The sequence below is a fragment of the Mytilus edulis genome, chromosome 1 (genome assembly GCF_963676685.1).
Source record: "Mytilus edulis chromosome 1, xbMytEdul2.2, whole genome shotgun sequence".
NCBI classification, from domain to species: domain Eukaryota; kingdom Metazoa; phylum Mollusca; class Bivalvia; order Mytilida; family Mytilidae; genus Mytilus; species Mytilus edulis.
The window spans coordinates 86,050,867-86,065,602 of record NC_092344.1 but is presented as its reverse complement, the minus strand read 5'-3'; the positions used below and the strand labels follow the sequence as shown (position 1 = coordinate 86,065,602).

At 32.8% G+C, this 14,736-nt stretch overlaps 2 protein-coding genes across 3 annotated transcripts; both read right to left on the bottom strand.

The window, feature by feature from the left end:
* Nucleotides 1-2,203: 2,203 nt before the first annotated feature.
* Nucleotides 2,204-7,815, bottom strand: LOC139493390 (tripartite motif-containing protein 3-like). The gene is made up of 2 exons (XM_071281767.1): nt 7,501-7,815; nt 2,204-4,351 (listed from the first exon to the last, which is right to left on the bottom strand). The coding sequence occupies exon 2, from the start codon at nt 4,332-4,334 to the stop codon at nt 2,409-2,411; it is 1,926 nt and encodes a 641-aa protein (XP_071137868.1). The 5' UTR covers nt 4,335-4,351; nt 7,501-7,815; the 3' UTR covers nt 2,204-2,408.
* Nucleotides 7,816-7,848: 33 nt separating this feature from the next.
* On the bottom strand, nt 7,849-14,613 carry LOC139493420 (opine dehydrogenase-like). 2 transcript variants are annotated; one of them, XM_071281818.1, is made up of 2 exons: nt 14,521-14,613; nt 7,849-9,489 (listed from the first exon to the last, which is right to left on the bottom strand). In XM_071281818.1, the coding sequence occupies exon 2, from the start codon at nt 9,231-9,233 to the stop codon at nt 8,271-8,273; it is 963 nt and encodes a 320-aa protein (XP_071137919.1). In that variant the 5' UTR covers nt 9,234-9,489; nt 14,521-14,613; the 3' UTR covers nt 7,849-8,270. The 2 variants fall into 2 exon arrangements, with proteins under 2 accessions (XP_071137919.1, XP_071137928.1); XM_071281827.1 differs by lacking the exon at nt 14,521-14,613 and adding an exon at nt 13,150-13,400.
* Nucleotides 14,614-14,736: the final 123 nt, after the last annotated feature.

The following is a 14,736-nucleotide window of genomic DNA, read 5'->3' as shown; positions in this document are numbered from 1 at the left end:
ACTTTTTTATTCACCTCTTTTCAAAATTCATGTATGTAAATTGCATGAGATGATACGGTGTTTGGTTTAGTAATGGTAACGTTACTCGCATGTCGACGTCGTTTTTTCCATTATTTGAACCTACTTCTGTACAAAACGTCAACGCTTTTTATCTTTTTTTTTAAATTAGCTGCCACTTTGATATTTTACTTTTTATTTTAAAAAAAAATAGACGGTTAACATGGCTGAATATATAATCATAAAATAGTTTACAAACACGCTTTATTTCATCATAATCTTAACTTATCGAAATTATATATTTCAAATATTTGTCACTGTCCAAGCATATCAATTGTTGCAAAATGCATAATCCTCTATGATCCTCATGATTCCGTCATCACATATATCTAGGTATAGGCATATACATCGTTTAGAGACAGCCAGTACGGTACCAAAGCTGTTTTGTGCTCCCAAAGTATACATTTTATCAACTCGCCTTCAACTGCAGTTTTCAAAGTTTGCGAATAATTGCAGGGTCTTTTTATTCGTCCTATCAACATCTAAAATATGTGTCTTTCAAGAAGATTATAAAGAAAAATAATCCTTTTTCGGGTCATTGGCAACAACGGCTTCTTTGTATTCTCTGTTTGCTTGATCTTTAAATTTTAATTTCATTCTAATGATTTGCTTTCAGGAAACCCCAAAACCTTGGACCAAAACAAGGTGCACCATGACATTATATGTTTACAATTTTGAGAAAGATTCAATATAACTGAAACAATACGGATTTTAAAGAAGTTCCAGATACAAATCGGTTACTCCAGATAAAGTAACGACAAAGATCATAATTAGCTAAGTGAAAACCCTATAATGATTCGAAAAAAAAAAACAAAAAAAAAAAAAAAAAACAAAACAAAAAAAAACCCAGGAGGTGCAAAAGAATTACATGGTCAAGTTTAATTAATATCAAGGGATTTATGGGGAGAAAACCTTATGTAAAATCAATTTTCATCATTTTCTATAAAAAGTCAGAATCAAGTTTGCAAAAAATAAAGTATGGATCGATTTGAGAGTTGCTATTGATAACATAAAGACCCAGGTTAGCGATTAAGGCTGTTTAGATATATTGAGGTTGGTGGTAGAAATAAAAAAAGGTTTGCAAACATATGCCAGTGGATATTTCAGGATTCATGGCTTCTCTCGTAAGTCATCATGATCATCATATGTGCCTGTATTATTATTCATTTGTAATGTTTTCCTGTCATACAATGTATTCGTTTTAGCCGTATATCTAATATTACCACAAAGGATCATAAAGCACGATGTTTGGCTAGCAACAAAACCAGGCTCACAACCATTTTTTCTTAAAATGTCATGTACCAAGTCATAAATATGGCAGTTGTTATCTAATAGTTCGTTTCTACGTATGTTGCATTGTTGTTTGTATTTTGTTGCAATTTAGTGTTTCTGTTGTTTCATTGTTTTCCTCTTATAGTTGATGTGTTTCCCTCTGTTAAAGTTTGTAAACCGGATTTGTTTTCTCTCAATCGATTTATGACTTTTAACAGCGGTGTACTACTGCTGCTTTTATTTATTTGTTGTCATTCACTAAACGAGGCTATTTAGCTTTCGTAAGAGTAAACGTCACCGCACCTTTATTTCACCCCTTAAATTACTAGAATACGTTATTGTCACAGTGAAAGAAGACTGTATCGTTACCCCTTCCATAAAAATTAGCCCTTCTCATAATTATAATAATTGACCGCATTCTAAATGCCTAGGATTAAAAAAAATTAATTGTGGTAAAGGCAAATTCCTTGAATGAATACGATTTAATAGACCACTTTCGAGTTCATCCGTCACCGGAAAAAACTCGTTAATTATACGCGCCTTTATGACGTCATTTACCAGATAGAGGGGGTCGCCTGTATCCCTGCACTATTTACCTTCATCAAGCGTCTTGATCATCGTCATTGTGCAGGATAAACTAGAAATAATGGTTGTTCTGTAGGTACTAAATGACAATTCCCTAATGACATCAATGCTGATTGTCAATTTTGAGAATTCAATTTGTCGTATAATTCGTACAATATAGAATTATAGTTTTCCAACCACTCGCTCAACATTGGAAAGGAAGTGACGACGCCCCTAAACGCACAAATGACGTTCACTAAAACCAGAGTTTTTGACGGAAATGCATCGAACTCGAAAGTTGTCTATTATTCCAGAATTTCAGGTACTATAATAATATGTGCAGATTGATCAAAAATATATTTATGATGGACATTTATTGTGATTATATATTTTACCTGTGCTGATGAACACAGTTCCCCTTTTAATATACTGGGGATAAACCTTGTTTAGATATAATGTTATAACATTTTAAGTTCTGGAGACAACAGAAGTCTGAACATACTTGAAGAAAACTACTACTGTTGATGTCGAACGCTATCATTCAGATCATACAATTCTACTGTTTGATTGTTGTCACTTATAACTAAAATTTCATTTTCATTCTCGTTGTAAGCAAGAGATGATGGTTCATGCAATTCATCCTTTTCAGATAGAAAGTCAGAATGATATCGTCCATTGGGCGATAGCTTTTGAACATTACACGATTCAAAGCCAGCCACATAGACGAACCAATCAGAATCGACAACGATACCCATTGGACACTTTAAGCCCTTGTTGCTGTAGGTAAACACTGGGATTCCAAACCATGCTATGCAATGGACGGCATGATCCATTGAGTCGGTATAATATATCTTACCCACATTATCTGAACAGACAAATGAGGCGCTACCATCATGTTGTAAACGACGCAGTGTATATCCAAAAGCGTCTAGCAAACGTAATTTCTTATCGACACTTACAATTATTTGTCCTTTATATGATGTGATACCCCCACAGAATCCCCCGACATCGTGAGCTTTTTCTTTTCGTAAGCTGTGTATGTTGACCATTTGAATTCCGTTGTCCCCTATAGTTGACACTGCACGATCTTCATCCAACATTGTCACATCTTGGGGTTCATAATTTAGGCTAATTTTATGAAGCATTTGCCCTTCTTTATTGCATATGAAAATGTGTTTGTTAGTCTTATCCATGAATAGCATGCCTTCATTTGTCAAAAATAATCCTCGCTGCACTTCTGTGCTATTTTTCCGGCCTAAGTTAGTTGCTTCAAATTTAGACTTTGCACTATAAATAATTGTATCTGCTTTACTTCTACTAGACCCTCTTGTACTTGTCATTTTTCTTGCATTATCAGGTATAGTATCGATGTCCTGTTGGTTTAGTAAATTCTCGATTGGTTGGGTTTTCTCGCTATTGTTTTCTTGGTCTATTTTCTCATCTACTTTTGTTTCTGTTTGGTTACTTGTGTCATTAGACTTGTTTACTTCTTTCGAAAGTTCATCTTCTAAATCGATAACAGTGGGTGTTTTAGTTAATTTCATGTTGTTTTTTGAACATGCTCGATTTAAGCCCGCATTTACACCGGTTATTTCTACTTCCTCGTCCTTAACTTTACTAGAAATTTCATCCCATCCTTGTTGTGTTTTTATTGACACCTTTTCTAGACCTTGTTCTGATTTACTTTCCTGTGCGATATTAACGGCTCCAATGTTGCTTGGCGAATTCCGACTTGAGTCGGGTGGCAAGGCTTTCGTACATTTACCAGAACTTGGGTCTTGAATTTTGGATGACATTTCAGTCAAAGACACTTTGCCAACAAAGGACACTATTGAAGCCCTATCTGTTCTTATTGGTGTCCATCTTACATGTGTTATTTTTATTTCTTCAAGAATGTCATTCAAATATGATTCCATATCATTCTGTAATTTACTTAAGATCTTAACTACAGTAAAAAGCATTTCTTCATCATCACTGCGCATGGCTAACTGTAGATCGTCTTCCCATTGGTCTAAAGTATAATTCCTTCTCTCCAGTTCAACTATGTTCTCTTCTACACCTTTAATGCAGTGTTCACGTACAAGGTTAGTTAATTCTGACTCCAGAGAATCAAAATACTGATTGATAGATTGTCGCGCAGTGAAAATATTTTGCTTAATGCTGTCATATTGTTGACTTAAAGTAGCAATGTTGTCTTCAAGTTTGTCGGTTGTATCTGATAGCGACTCCTTTGCTTCCGTTATGCGGGACACTAGTCCCTTTACAATTTCGCCATCACTTATTGACTTTGCTGCATTCTTAACAGTGTGAACTTCAACACAAGATCCATGTACTTCAGTTTTGCAATTTTCACAGAATACTGTATCATGACTGGAACAATAATAACTCAAGAGCAATTTTGGATGCTCGATACAGTTGATAGGTGATATTACTCTCTCCATACTGAAAATCGTTTCCCCTAAAAATCAAAATGGTTAGAGAACAATTAGTGACTAACAGGCTTAAAATGTCACCAATTTAACTTTCGCCACGTAAACAGATGTATGAACGATTCTTCTTACACAAGAAAAAAATGTAACTGCAACTGAGATTTTTCTTTTATAGAAATTATGTAAAATTAAATTGAATTTTGGTAATATTGATATATTTTTAATCTTTTTTTTTTAATTCTAGAAACACCCTCATTGGTAAAGTATTAAACACATTTTGTTACTTATCCAAAATTTTCATTTTCCTTACCGATCTTCATCATACGACATTTTCGTACTTTCCTTAGATATAATAAAGTGTTTGTACTGAAGATTTCTGATGCTAGTTGTCAAAATGATTTATTGGTAAATCCAATTCGGTATGTTCTGCAAAGGGGTCGATTGTGTTGAAGGACAGGAATTACGAATGACACTGTAAAATAAGTCATGTTGGATAGAAGCAAGCGACCCCATATGGACACCTACTTAACATCGATTTTAGTATCATTACGAAAATGACTGAGAAGTCAAGAAATTACCATATTTCCATACCATAGTCAACCTTCGAAATTCTAGATGTTAAAACTGTGTATTTGCCAATTGGATTTGACCTATAGAAGTTTACAATGTGTTGCTTGCTTAATATCATTTAGCTCTTATTTTCTTACTGTTTCTGTTCTTAACTAAAACTTTTAATAAACCCTTAACATTTACTGTCGTTTTCAAGTAATGATGAAGTTGCTGACTTTCTAGCATCTTGGTTTTGTATAAAGATAGCTGAGTATTTTATGCATTTAACATTTGTTTTGAGGACGGTAAAACAATTGTAAGGTTAATTTAACTTTTGGATAATTTTTGAGCTCACTTTACTGTCTAGCTGCAATACCTTTTTTTATTGGATAGTTTGTAGGTTTTATACTTTGAAGGAGAATTTACACATATATTTTCGGACAAAAGTGAGGAAAACCATCAACAATACAACAGAAAAAGCACATCTTTATTTTCATACTTGTTGCAACCACAGTATCGTCATCATTGGTTGTAACACCACCTATTGTCTTTTCACGAGCAAAGAGATGATTGCAACTAGTCGTGCAGAACGGCTTAATATTACGGAGCACCTGAATTCTTCCAATATTTGTCTTAAAAGGAGTTCTTTGAAAACTTTCAATCAGTTTAATTGAGGTCTGGAGCTGGCATGTCAGTAGCTTCATGTGGTCCTTAGTTAGTTAATGTGTCATTTTGGCTTTTTTACCTCAGAAATAGATTACCTTAGCTTTATTTGGCAAACTTTTAGGAATTTTTGATCCTTTACGCTCTTCAACTTCGTACTAATTTGGCCTCTTTAACTTTTAGAGTGTCACTGATGAGTCTTGTGTAGACGAAACGCAGGTCTGGCGTAAATACAAATTTCAATCCTGGTAAATATGAGTTTATTTCTGATAATGGACTCGGACTTCTTTTAATATGAATTTTACTGTGCGTATATATTGGTGTGTGTTTGTTTATACCACTTGGTTAGAGGTATTGGATGAGGGTTGATATCTCACAAAACATGTTTAACCTTGCCACAATTTTGCGCCTGTTCCAAGTCAGGAGCTTCTGGCCTTTGTTAGTTGATAATGTGTTTTTTTTTTATTGTAGTTCATTTATATGTTTTGGAGTTTAGTATGCTGTCCTTTTTCACTTAACTAGTATATATACACTTTTGTTTTTAGGGGTCAACTAAAGCACGCCTCTGGGTGCGGGATTTTCTCGCTTTGTTGAAGACCCATTAGTGGCCTTGGGCTGTTTTATACTCTTTGGTCGGGTTGTTAATCTCTTGGACACATTCTCAATTTCCATTCTCTGTTTCATCTTGTTGCTTTTGTAATAGTTTTCAATGTTGTATTTTTTGTTATTTCGTTTTTTAATGTCTGTGTTGTTTCTATCGTTGACAATCTTGTCTATTTTTCGAAATGTGTGTTTTAATTTTAAGCTTTCATCTTCATTTATTTTTTATAGATTAAAGATTAGCATGTTTTATGAATTTGGAAAACAGGAAGTAGACCATCAGATGAGCTGATTACTTGTCATATTGTACTGCATAACCAAACTAAGCTTGGTGTCGTGTAATCAAAAGCTATGACGTGTAGTTGCCGAGAAAAAAAGTGCGACAGAATTGCATTACGTACTGGTGGATGGGCGAATGGATGTAAACCCTTATACCTTACCTTTGAATCGGTGGTAGACATTCCAACTATTAAGAACAAATTTTTTTTTTCAATGAAAGTTTGTTTTATAAAAATAGCAATTTCTCTCAATTTGATGGATTAGAAAACACACCAGACATCTTATCAATCTTGAAAACATTCCTTTTATTAATGAATCATTATGGTTTTAAATAAAGACAACAGTAGTACCGGTATTCAAAAGTCCTAAAATCTATTCGTTTTATTGACACATACCAATATACACATTCATGTTAATGTTATTTTTTCTATAGCATTTATTCATTATTAGTAGTAATTGGTTGTAAAGGATTTGGATTTCTTTGTTTAATAAGAATGAAATCATTGTGAGGTTGGTGTAGTATATTTGAAAATTGCGTTAGGGTCAGTTGTTTTATGATATACGCTAAGCAAAGAATCTGTGATTTGCATTATGCAATAAATCAATAGATACTATTCTTGATCTTTTCACTCTGTATTTGTAAACTTTTAAGTGTATTCATCTAGTTTTACTATTTATTTGTTCCATACTAAGTGTTCAGAACGGACGTTATTTCCAAAAACGAATTTTGTCTTTGTATACGAGAAAGTGGATTAAAGGAGGATATTTCTTATTTCAAAATAGTATTGATATATATATTTATAAAATTGAAAATGGAAATGGGGAATGTGCCAAAGAGACAATAAGACATAAGAACAGAAAAGAGCATATGGCCACCAATGGGTCTTTAACACAGAGAGAAAATTCCGCACCCAAAGGTGGACCTTTAACAAAATTGTGTACTAGTTCGGTGAAAATGGGCGTCACACTAAACTCGGAAACATATAAATGAAATATAATTAATAAGCATACAAGACTAACAAAGTTGCATGTTGATGTATGCATATGTTTATGTAACATTGTTTTTTTTTTATACATAATTACTTACCTTCAGTTAGTCTGTTAGTTTTGCATGCATGGTTATGCTAAAAATCATATACTCTGTTTATTTTTCCTATTTATATCAGTTCTAAAGCGCTCCCTTCAGCAAAACAAGTAACTATAGATGTGTGCATTTTGGAGGTATCTGTTTATTCAAGAAGTATCAAGATGACTTTTTAAAATTAACTTGATACCGTCTTTGAAAATAACGAAAATAAACCTAAATGGGACATTAGATGAAATTGTATCTGACCATTGTTGACGGAAAACAATGGTTGTTACCCTTTCGCTTTGTGAACCTATTTTTTCTTTCAAAACAGGTGAAGTGCGAAAATAAAACAAAGACTGCAAAACGTATTATAAATCAAAACTTTAATAAAATATCTTATATAAGGGAGATAACTACAACGCCCTGTGTATCACGAATAACAACAGATACTGAAAAAAGCTCGCATAATTAAAAAAGCAATCCAGATGCCGTATAATTATTTACCATAAGCATAGTATTGCACAAAAATTTTAAAATGATTAAATTCAAGAAAAAGAGAATGTACTAGTAATGCTGATTTACTAAGATAAAATCCATTAGCATTTAAAGCGGTTACCATAATCTATACAAATAAAATAGTTAACTTTTTTGTATATATATATATAAGGTAGATTTATAAACAAAAAATAATAACGGTCCTTAAATATATTTGCTATAAAAAATAAATTAATAATTTAATATGATGGCACAAGGAAACCTAACCATTCAAAGCCTTTTAGGCCATTAACTTAAGTATCAAAAAGTTCATCGACAGTTTTTAGACCGAATGACTGAGGTGCTCTGGCTGTGCCAACATCTTTTCCCGAAAGTTTCGATCCCACGATGTACTCCTTGTCTATTTTTTTTTGTGCCCATAAAATGATTTCATCCATGACTGGAGTATCTAGTCCAGCGAGTTCAGCAATGCCCTTCATTACAACAAGACCAAATGGAATATCCTCGGTTGTGTATCGGTAATTAAAATTTGGTACGTAGCCGTCTTCAGTTTTAATCATGGGATGTACAAGTCCGTCATACGCACTGTTCGTTTTCATGGCCTTCATAAGACAACTTTTATCAGTTATTTGATCTTTATAGTAAGTTTTGTACCAATCATAGATATGCATAACTTGTGACATGTCTATACCCTCTTTGACTTGCTCCAACCTTTTCCCAGTAGCTATCAGTTCGTCACTGACTTGAGATAACAAGTCTGCTTGTCTTTCATCTATACCTTGATAAAATAAAGGTTCTTCCTGTAAGGGTTTTTCATCCCAGTCTCTCCATTTTCCGTAAAGAATTGGAGGATGGACCATAGATTTTGCCATCAAGTTGATTGCAATGTAGTTCTGTATTTCTTCAATTTTAGGTTTTGTACCAATAATATCCTGAATGGATTCGACTATTGGAAAAGGTAGTGTACACGACTTTCCCTTAATGTATGATATACCTAGAGAATCTTTTGCCCCAAGAATCTGAGCGTGTTTACCGAATTCTAATATACGACACGCCCAAGGCAGTGATTCTAATGATGCTATAGTACACGTGTTCGCTTTGTCGCCTAATATACTTCTACACTGAAATTCAAATCCTGCCTGTCCAGGAAGCCCAACAATCAGTGTATTCTGTTGGAGATGTGGTTTTATAGCCTTAAAATATTGTTCATGAGCGAAAGCTGGAACGACAAGGAAAATGATTTGAACACCTGACATCGCTGTTTCTGAATCTTTCGTTACCAGGTTTGGTTTTGCAAATATCTCTCGCTGGCTTCCATCTAGATCGGTAACTGTCAACTTTACATCGGAATCCTCCAGTAGTTTTGTCCAACGCTCTGCCTCGTCTTGAAATAATGTCAGAACGTGTACCTCTGATTTTTTCTGTGAGGCAGCTAACGTGGATAGACAATGGGCACCATTTCCACCCCCACAGACAAGTATTCGTCGTTTTGATGTTTGACATGTTTAATACCTGAAAGAAAATACACTTTTATAATTATAATGTTACCTGATAGGCATGATAAACGTTTGGTATTCCTGTAAGCTCATCCGGTCAAAAGAAGCATGCAAAATTGCCAGTCAATTTGGCGTTTGTCTTCACTTGTCGTCAACTTATCATAAGATTCTAAAGTCAGTTTAGACAAAACTGTAATTGTTGATTTCGTAGTTTACAATTATACGATGTTCTCTAAACAAACAAGGCTCCTGTGAGTCAAACTGAAAGCATTGGTTGCATTAAGACGGACATTTTCAGAAAGAAAAAAAACATGTCCGCGTAACGAAAGTTTTAAAAGCTTTTATATTTCATATACAGTGAAACAATAAAACTATGATTGCATCTAGCAGGAGTTTTCAACTCCCACCAAAATTATAAACGTGGTTGATTTCCTTCCATCTTAGAATCAATCAAATAGAGAAAAATAAATAATATCTTAATTTTTCCTTCTGCCAATAAATTTGTAGACTATAACAACTTTTTTTTTTATCATATTCGGTAAAAATAATAAATAAAAAAAGTTTTGTGTCATATGTTGGTTAAGATTCTTAATAAAAGTTACTATACTTACGAAGAGTATTTCAGTAGAAATCCTTCGGTCTAATAAATTAAAACCGAACAACTTATACTATATATAAAAAGAAGATGTGGTATGATTGCCAATGAGACAACTCTCCACAAAATGTATGCCTTTCTTTGTTTTTCGTCGTTTAATCAAAATAACAACTTTGTTTCTTAAAACGTATAATGCACATGTCTATCTAAAAGTAGCATACATAAATAGTTGGAAGTTTTTCAAATATCAAAATCAATTTATGCAATAAGAAAAAGGCAAACCAAGCGGGACCGATGACATTTCGATTACATTATAGTAGATCGAGTCTAATTTTCAAACTGTAAATTGAACGCATTTTAAATATATTCGAAATTACAAAAAAATCTAATATCAAACGATGAAGGACAAACTTTTAACCTTTAGATAAGGCTAAAGGTTGTTTTTTAAATCTTAAGATTCATTATTTGATTGAAACTTTCACAAAATACAGCAATAACACCTTGTTCAGGAAAATAATCCAATTATTCCCTTGAAGAACATTTTCTAAATCTTGTTTGAAATTTCAGTTTGGCTTAATTTTCTTATTTGTTACCTATAACAGAGTGCACTGTTAAATCTCTGCATGTAGCTTTCAAACTTTCACACCGAAAATATAAGTTTTGCATATGTAATGAAAAAGAAGGCCTTTGTCTCGTGAACGAGCAAACTGTTTTGAGAAACCTAGATATAAACCAAGCGAGCACTAATCACAATAGCAAAGGTTATTGCGATGAATTAATACCATTTTATGTATTTTGGCATTAATTTTTTTCAGTCAATATTTATATAAATAAATATATGTTTGCATCATAAAATAATTCATAGTAAAACACATAAACATTTAATTTTCATTCCTTATATTTCATAATCAAAATTTTAGAAAGGTTTTATGTTTATCGAAAACCCGTTCATTTTGCAATTAAGAGAATTGGATGTTGAAGGAAGACCTTTGATAGTTTCTGTGTTATTCATTAACATTAACAATAGACTCAGGACGATTAAGATAGTTGAACTGTGTGTTGCCCTTCAGATATTTGTTGTTCTACGTGATTGGCGAATATTCACCGCTGTTAAACGACTATGGGTAAGACATACTTTGTTTCAGGGCGCTCTTTCAACTAAGATAGATAAGCAATTCAGTTTTACAGAGAATATAATTATTTACATTCATTTTGCTGTTAAAATGTTAAGTCCGTTATTTGCAAATGAATTGTATGAATTGGGTGCAAAACATATAAACAGATTTTTAAAAAACTAAATATTTATATATAGAAAAGAAATTAAACATATATAACTTGTATGAAGTCTTGGCAAGGATAAAATCACGGAACAGTTCGCTATGTTAATAGCTGCAGGTAAAAACACCTGGATCACAAAAGTAGTGAAAATAGAAGGGGAAAATAAGAGAATATCATCATACTGATTGAATTTAATTAACAGATTTTTAAAAAGATTATGATTAGACCAAATGCTCTGTAATTTCCACCGTAAAAATATAACACTTCTACTCATTACACTAATAACACAGGTCAATCATCAAAATTGAAACACTAGTTTTTTTTAAGTTAATTACCAATCTCTTCAAGAATCGTGCAAAATTTTATTAATGAGTTAAACGCCTACATATGAATATGTTATATCTTAAATAGGATTGTAAAGTATTTTCAAAAATAGTTATGATTTTCACCATAGAAAAGTTAAGATACTGACCAAGTGAAATATAAATTCTATAGAAAGCTCTACGAATCTCATGCCAAGGGAGGTAACTTTCATTATTTTTCATATAGATAAGGTCGTTAGTTATCTCGTTTGAATTGTTTTACATTGTCATTTCGGGGCCTTTTATAGCTGACTACGCGGTATGAGCTTTGCTCATTGTTGAAGGCCGTACGGTGACCTATAGTTGTTAATTTCTGTGTTATTTTGGTCTCTTGTGGAGAGTTGTCTCATTGGCAATTATACCACATCTTCTTTATTTATATTCTATTGTTAAATGCATACCAGTTATCTTCCGATGTAATTTATCATCTACACTCTATTTGCAACAGATTGACACAAATACGTGGTTGAACCTTTCGGGAAGTGTATCAAAACTTTAGATTTTTAACTGATTCTTAATCATAACAAACTACAACTGCAGTAGAATAGTATAAAAGAAACAATAATCTGGAGAACTTGATAAGCAAGAGGGTCTTTTTCGGTGTAAACCAACAATGTGCCTGAATTGAAAGTTTGATTACCATAAATCGATATGTGTTATCAGTAATGAACATACATATTGTTTTTCAAGGAACTAAAATAGTTTACAATTTCCGTAGTTTTAGTACATTTCCGTCTAATTAGTAAACATTTCCCACATATTTTTATAAATGTACAATTTGTCGAAATTTAATTACACTCGCTTACTACAAGGTTTCCGCAGTGTTTTTTTTTTACATTTATATAAAAACATTTAAAATTCTGATTATTATAATAAGTAAAAATCAAAAAATATGTCGGGGAAAACAGAAAAGATACACAATACTTCCCGGCCAACACGTACCATATTACCGTATTCACAATAGATATCAGAGTCTGTTAGTATAAACCCTTCTTGAACTGTACATTTACATTTCATATTTTATTCAAAAGTTTCTATACACAGTTACAATTTCAATAACATGATGACTGAAGAATAGTCGGTTTCCATTTCTAGCGATCAATACGAAAACTGATTAATTAATTGTTGTTTGCTTACTGTCCAGTGGCAAATTGATGACCGACTTTGTCCCGCTACAAAATTACAAACAAAATAAGCACTACTGAAGGAATATAGACTGGCAACAATAGACAATGATAAAAAAGGATATTTTAAATCTCATTGTTTAACCCCTGTATGAAACTGAAGTATTGTATAAGCTGTACATGCCTTGGTTTAATTGTACTAAACTATAAATATTGTAATAATATCAAATGCTATTTCTTGTTAAATGGCTATAAACAGTGTAATAATTAATAAATTATGAATGACATTAATCGCAAAATATGCATCAAATACTTACTCCACTTATTGTGTGATATTATCGCCTGTCAATATTGCGCAAGTTTTAAGAGCAAGTCAATTTTTATATACATCCGGGTGATTGTTTAACCTTCTTCAACAACTTTTTTGTTTCTTTTTTTTCTAAATGTTAAATACTTTATTATTTTATCTGTTACCACTGCCTGACTCAGTGTGTTGGGGCGTTGATCTGGAGTCTACTCGTTTATATTATGGATTTTTGTTTAGTTCGGGAACTTCCATTTAAATTAAATCATCTGAGGAAGAACATAAATACCACTGGAAAATAAACGAAATAAAATACCCGTCGTAAGATCGCCTTTTATATGTTGCTAAGAACTTCCTTGAATGCTCGGTATACATATTTAGATTATGTCATCATATCGCTTGTTTGGTATATATTGACTCAATCTTTTATCTTATAGTTTAAATAGATGGTAAAATGAAACGAAAGGCCTTATGCACATACAATGATCGATCTACACGTGTGAGTACTGATTAAAGTGATTTTAGTATAAAATAAGAAGACGTGGTATGATTGTCAAAGAGACAAATTATTAAATACCATGCACAGATCAAATGACGTTCTTGTTAGCAACTGTAGGTTAACGTACGGCCTTCAACAATGAGCAAACTCATACCGCATTGCAAGCTATAAATGGTCCAACCATGACGAAATGCAAAACGATACAAACAAGAAAGTCAACAACCTCGATTTATATACAATAACATAAACGAATACTAGTATGATATTCAGCAACACACAACAAACCATGAAAAACAGACTCCCGACTTGGGACAGGAATATAAATATATATATATAGATTACGTGCGGAAACGTGGTCCTAGTGATATTATTTTTTGGCGTATTTGCGGACCATATTGATTGCAGACGCCGAACCCTCTCCCTTATCTTGGAAAATGTTATTACTGCTCAATATAAGACACATTAAATAAATAGGTGCAACTGACAAAGCCCTCGAAAAGGACTCATTCTGTCGTTTAATGTTTCTTCAACAAGAACAAATTAAGTTCCCCCAATGTTACCCAAATAAAATAACTGTTAATTTCAACTGTATTTTGAATGAAAAAAACAGGGTCTATGACTCCATTTTTTTAAATTGAAATTTGAAAGCATATTGGCCCAGAAGTCATTTTAATAAGTTTAAGAAAAAAGCAACAATTGCACATTCAGACATCCAGCTACATTAAAGGAAAACAACCGATTACAACAAGTATCGACAACAGATTGGTGGACAGGGTAACAATACAGCACTATATACCACAGTATTCGTAGATTCGACTACTCAGCTTATCTAGAAGTCACAGCTTTTGTCCAAAGATATGACGGAAGCAAATAATAAAACCTTACCTATTCCTTTTCCGGGATGAGACAACATACTGAGAACATTCAGTAACATTGAAAGTAGCCATGACGACGTCAAGGACGCAATAATGCATGCCCTTGTAATAATCTGGAAGTAAAGACAGTTAATTTCAACGACAGAAAATTTCAGCAAAAAAACATGCCAAAACTATCCGTATATGTACATTTTGATTAAACATATTAGACTGTCAGATCATGCTT

Excerpts from the sequence above, each read along its gene's own strand:
- LOC139493390 (XM_071281767.1), bottom strand. The coding sequence starts at position 4,334 with ATGGAGAGAGTAATATCACCTATCAACTGTATCGAGCATCCAAAATTG.
- LOC139493420 (XM_071281818.1), bottom strand. The coding sequence starts at position 9,233 with ATGTCAGGTGTTCAAATCATTTTCCTTGTCGTTCCAGCTTTCGCTCAT.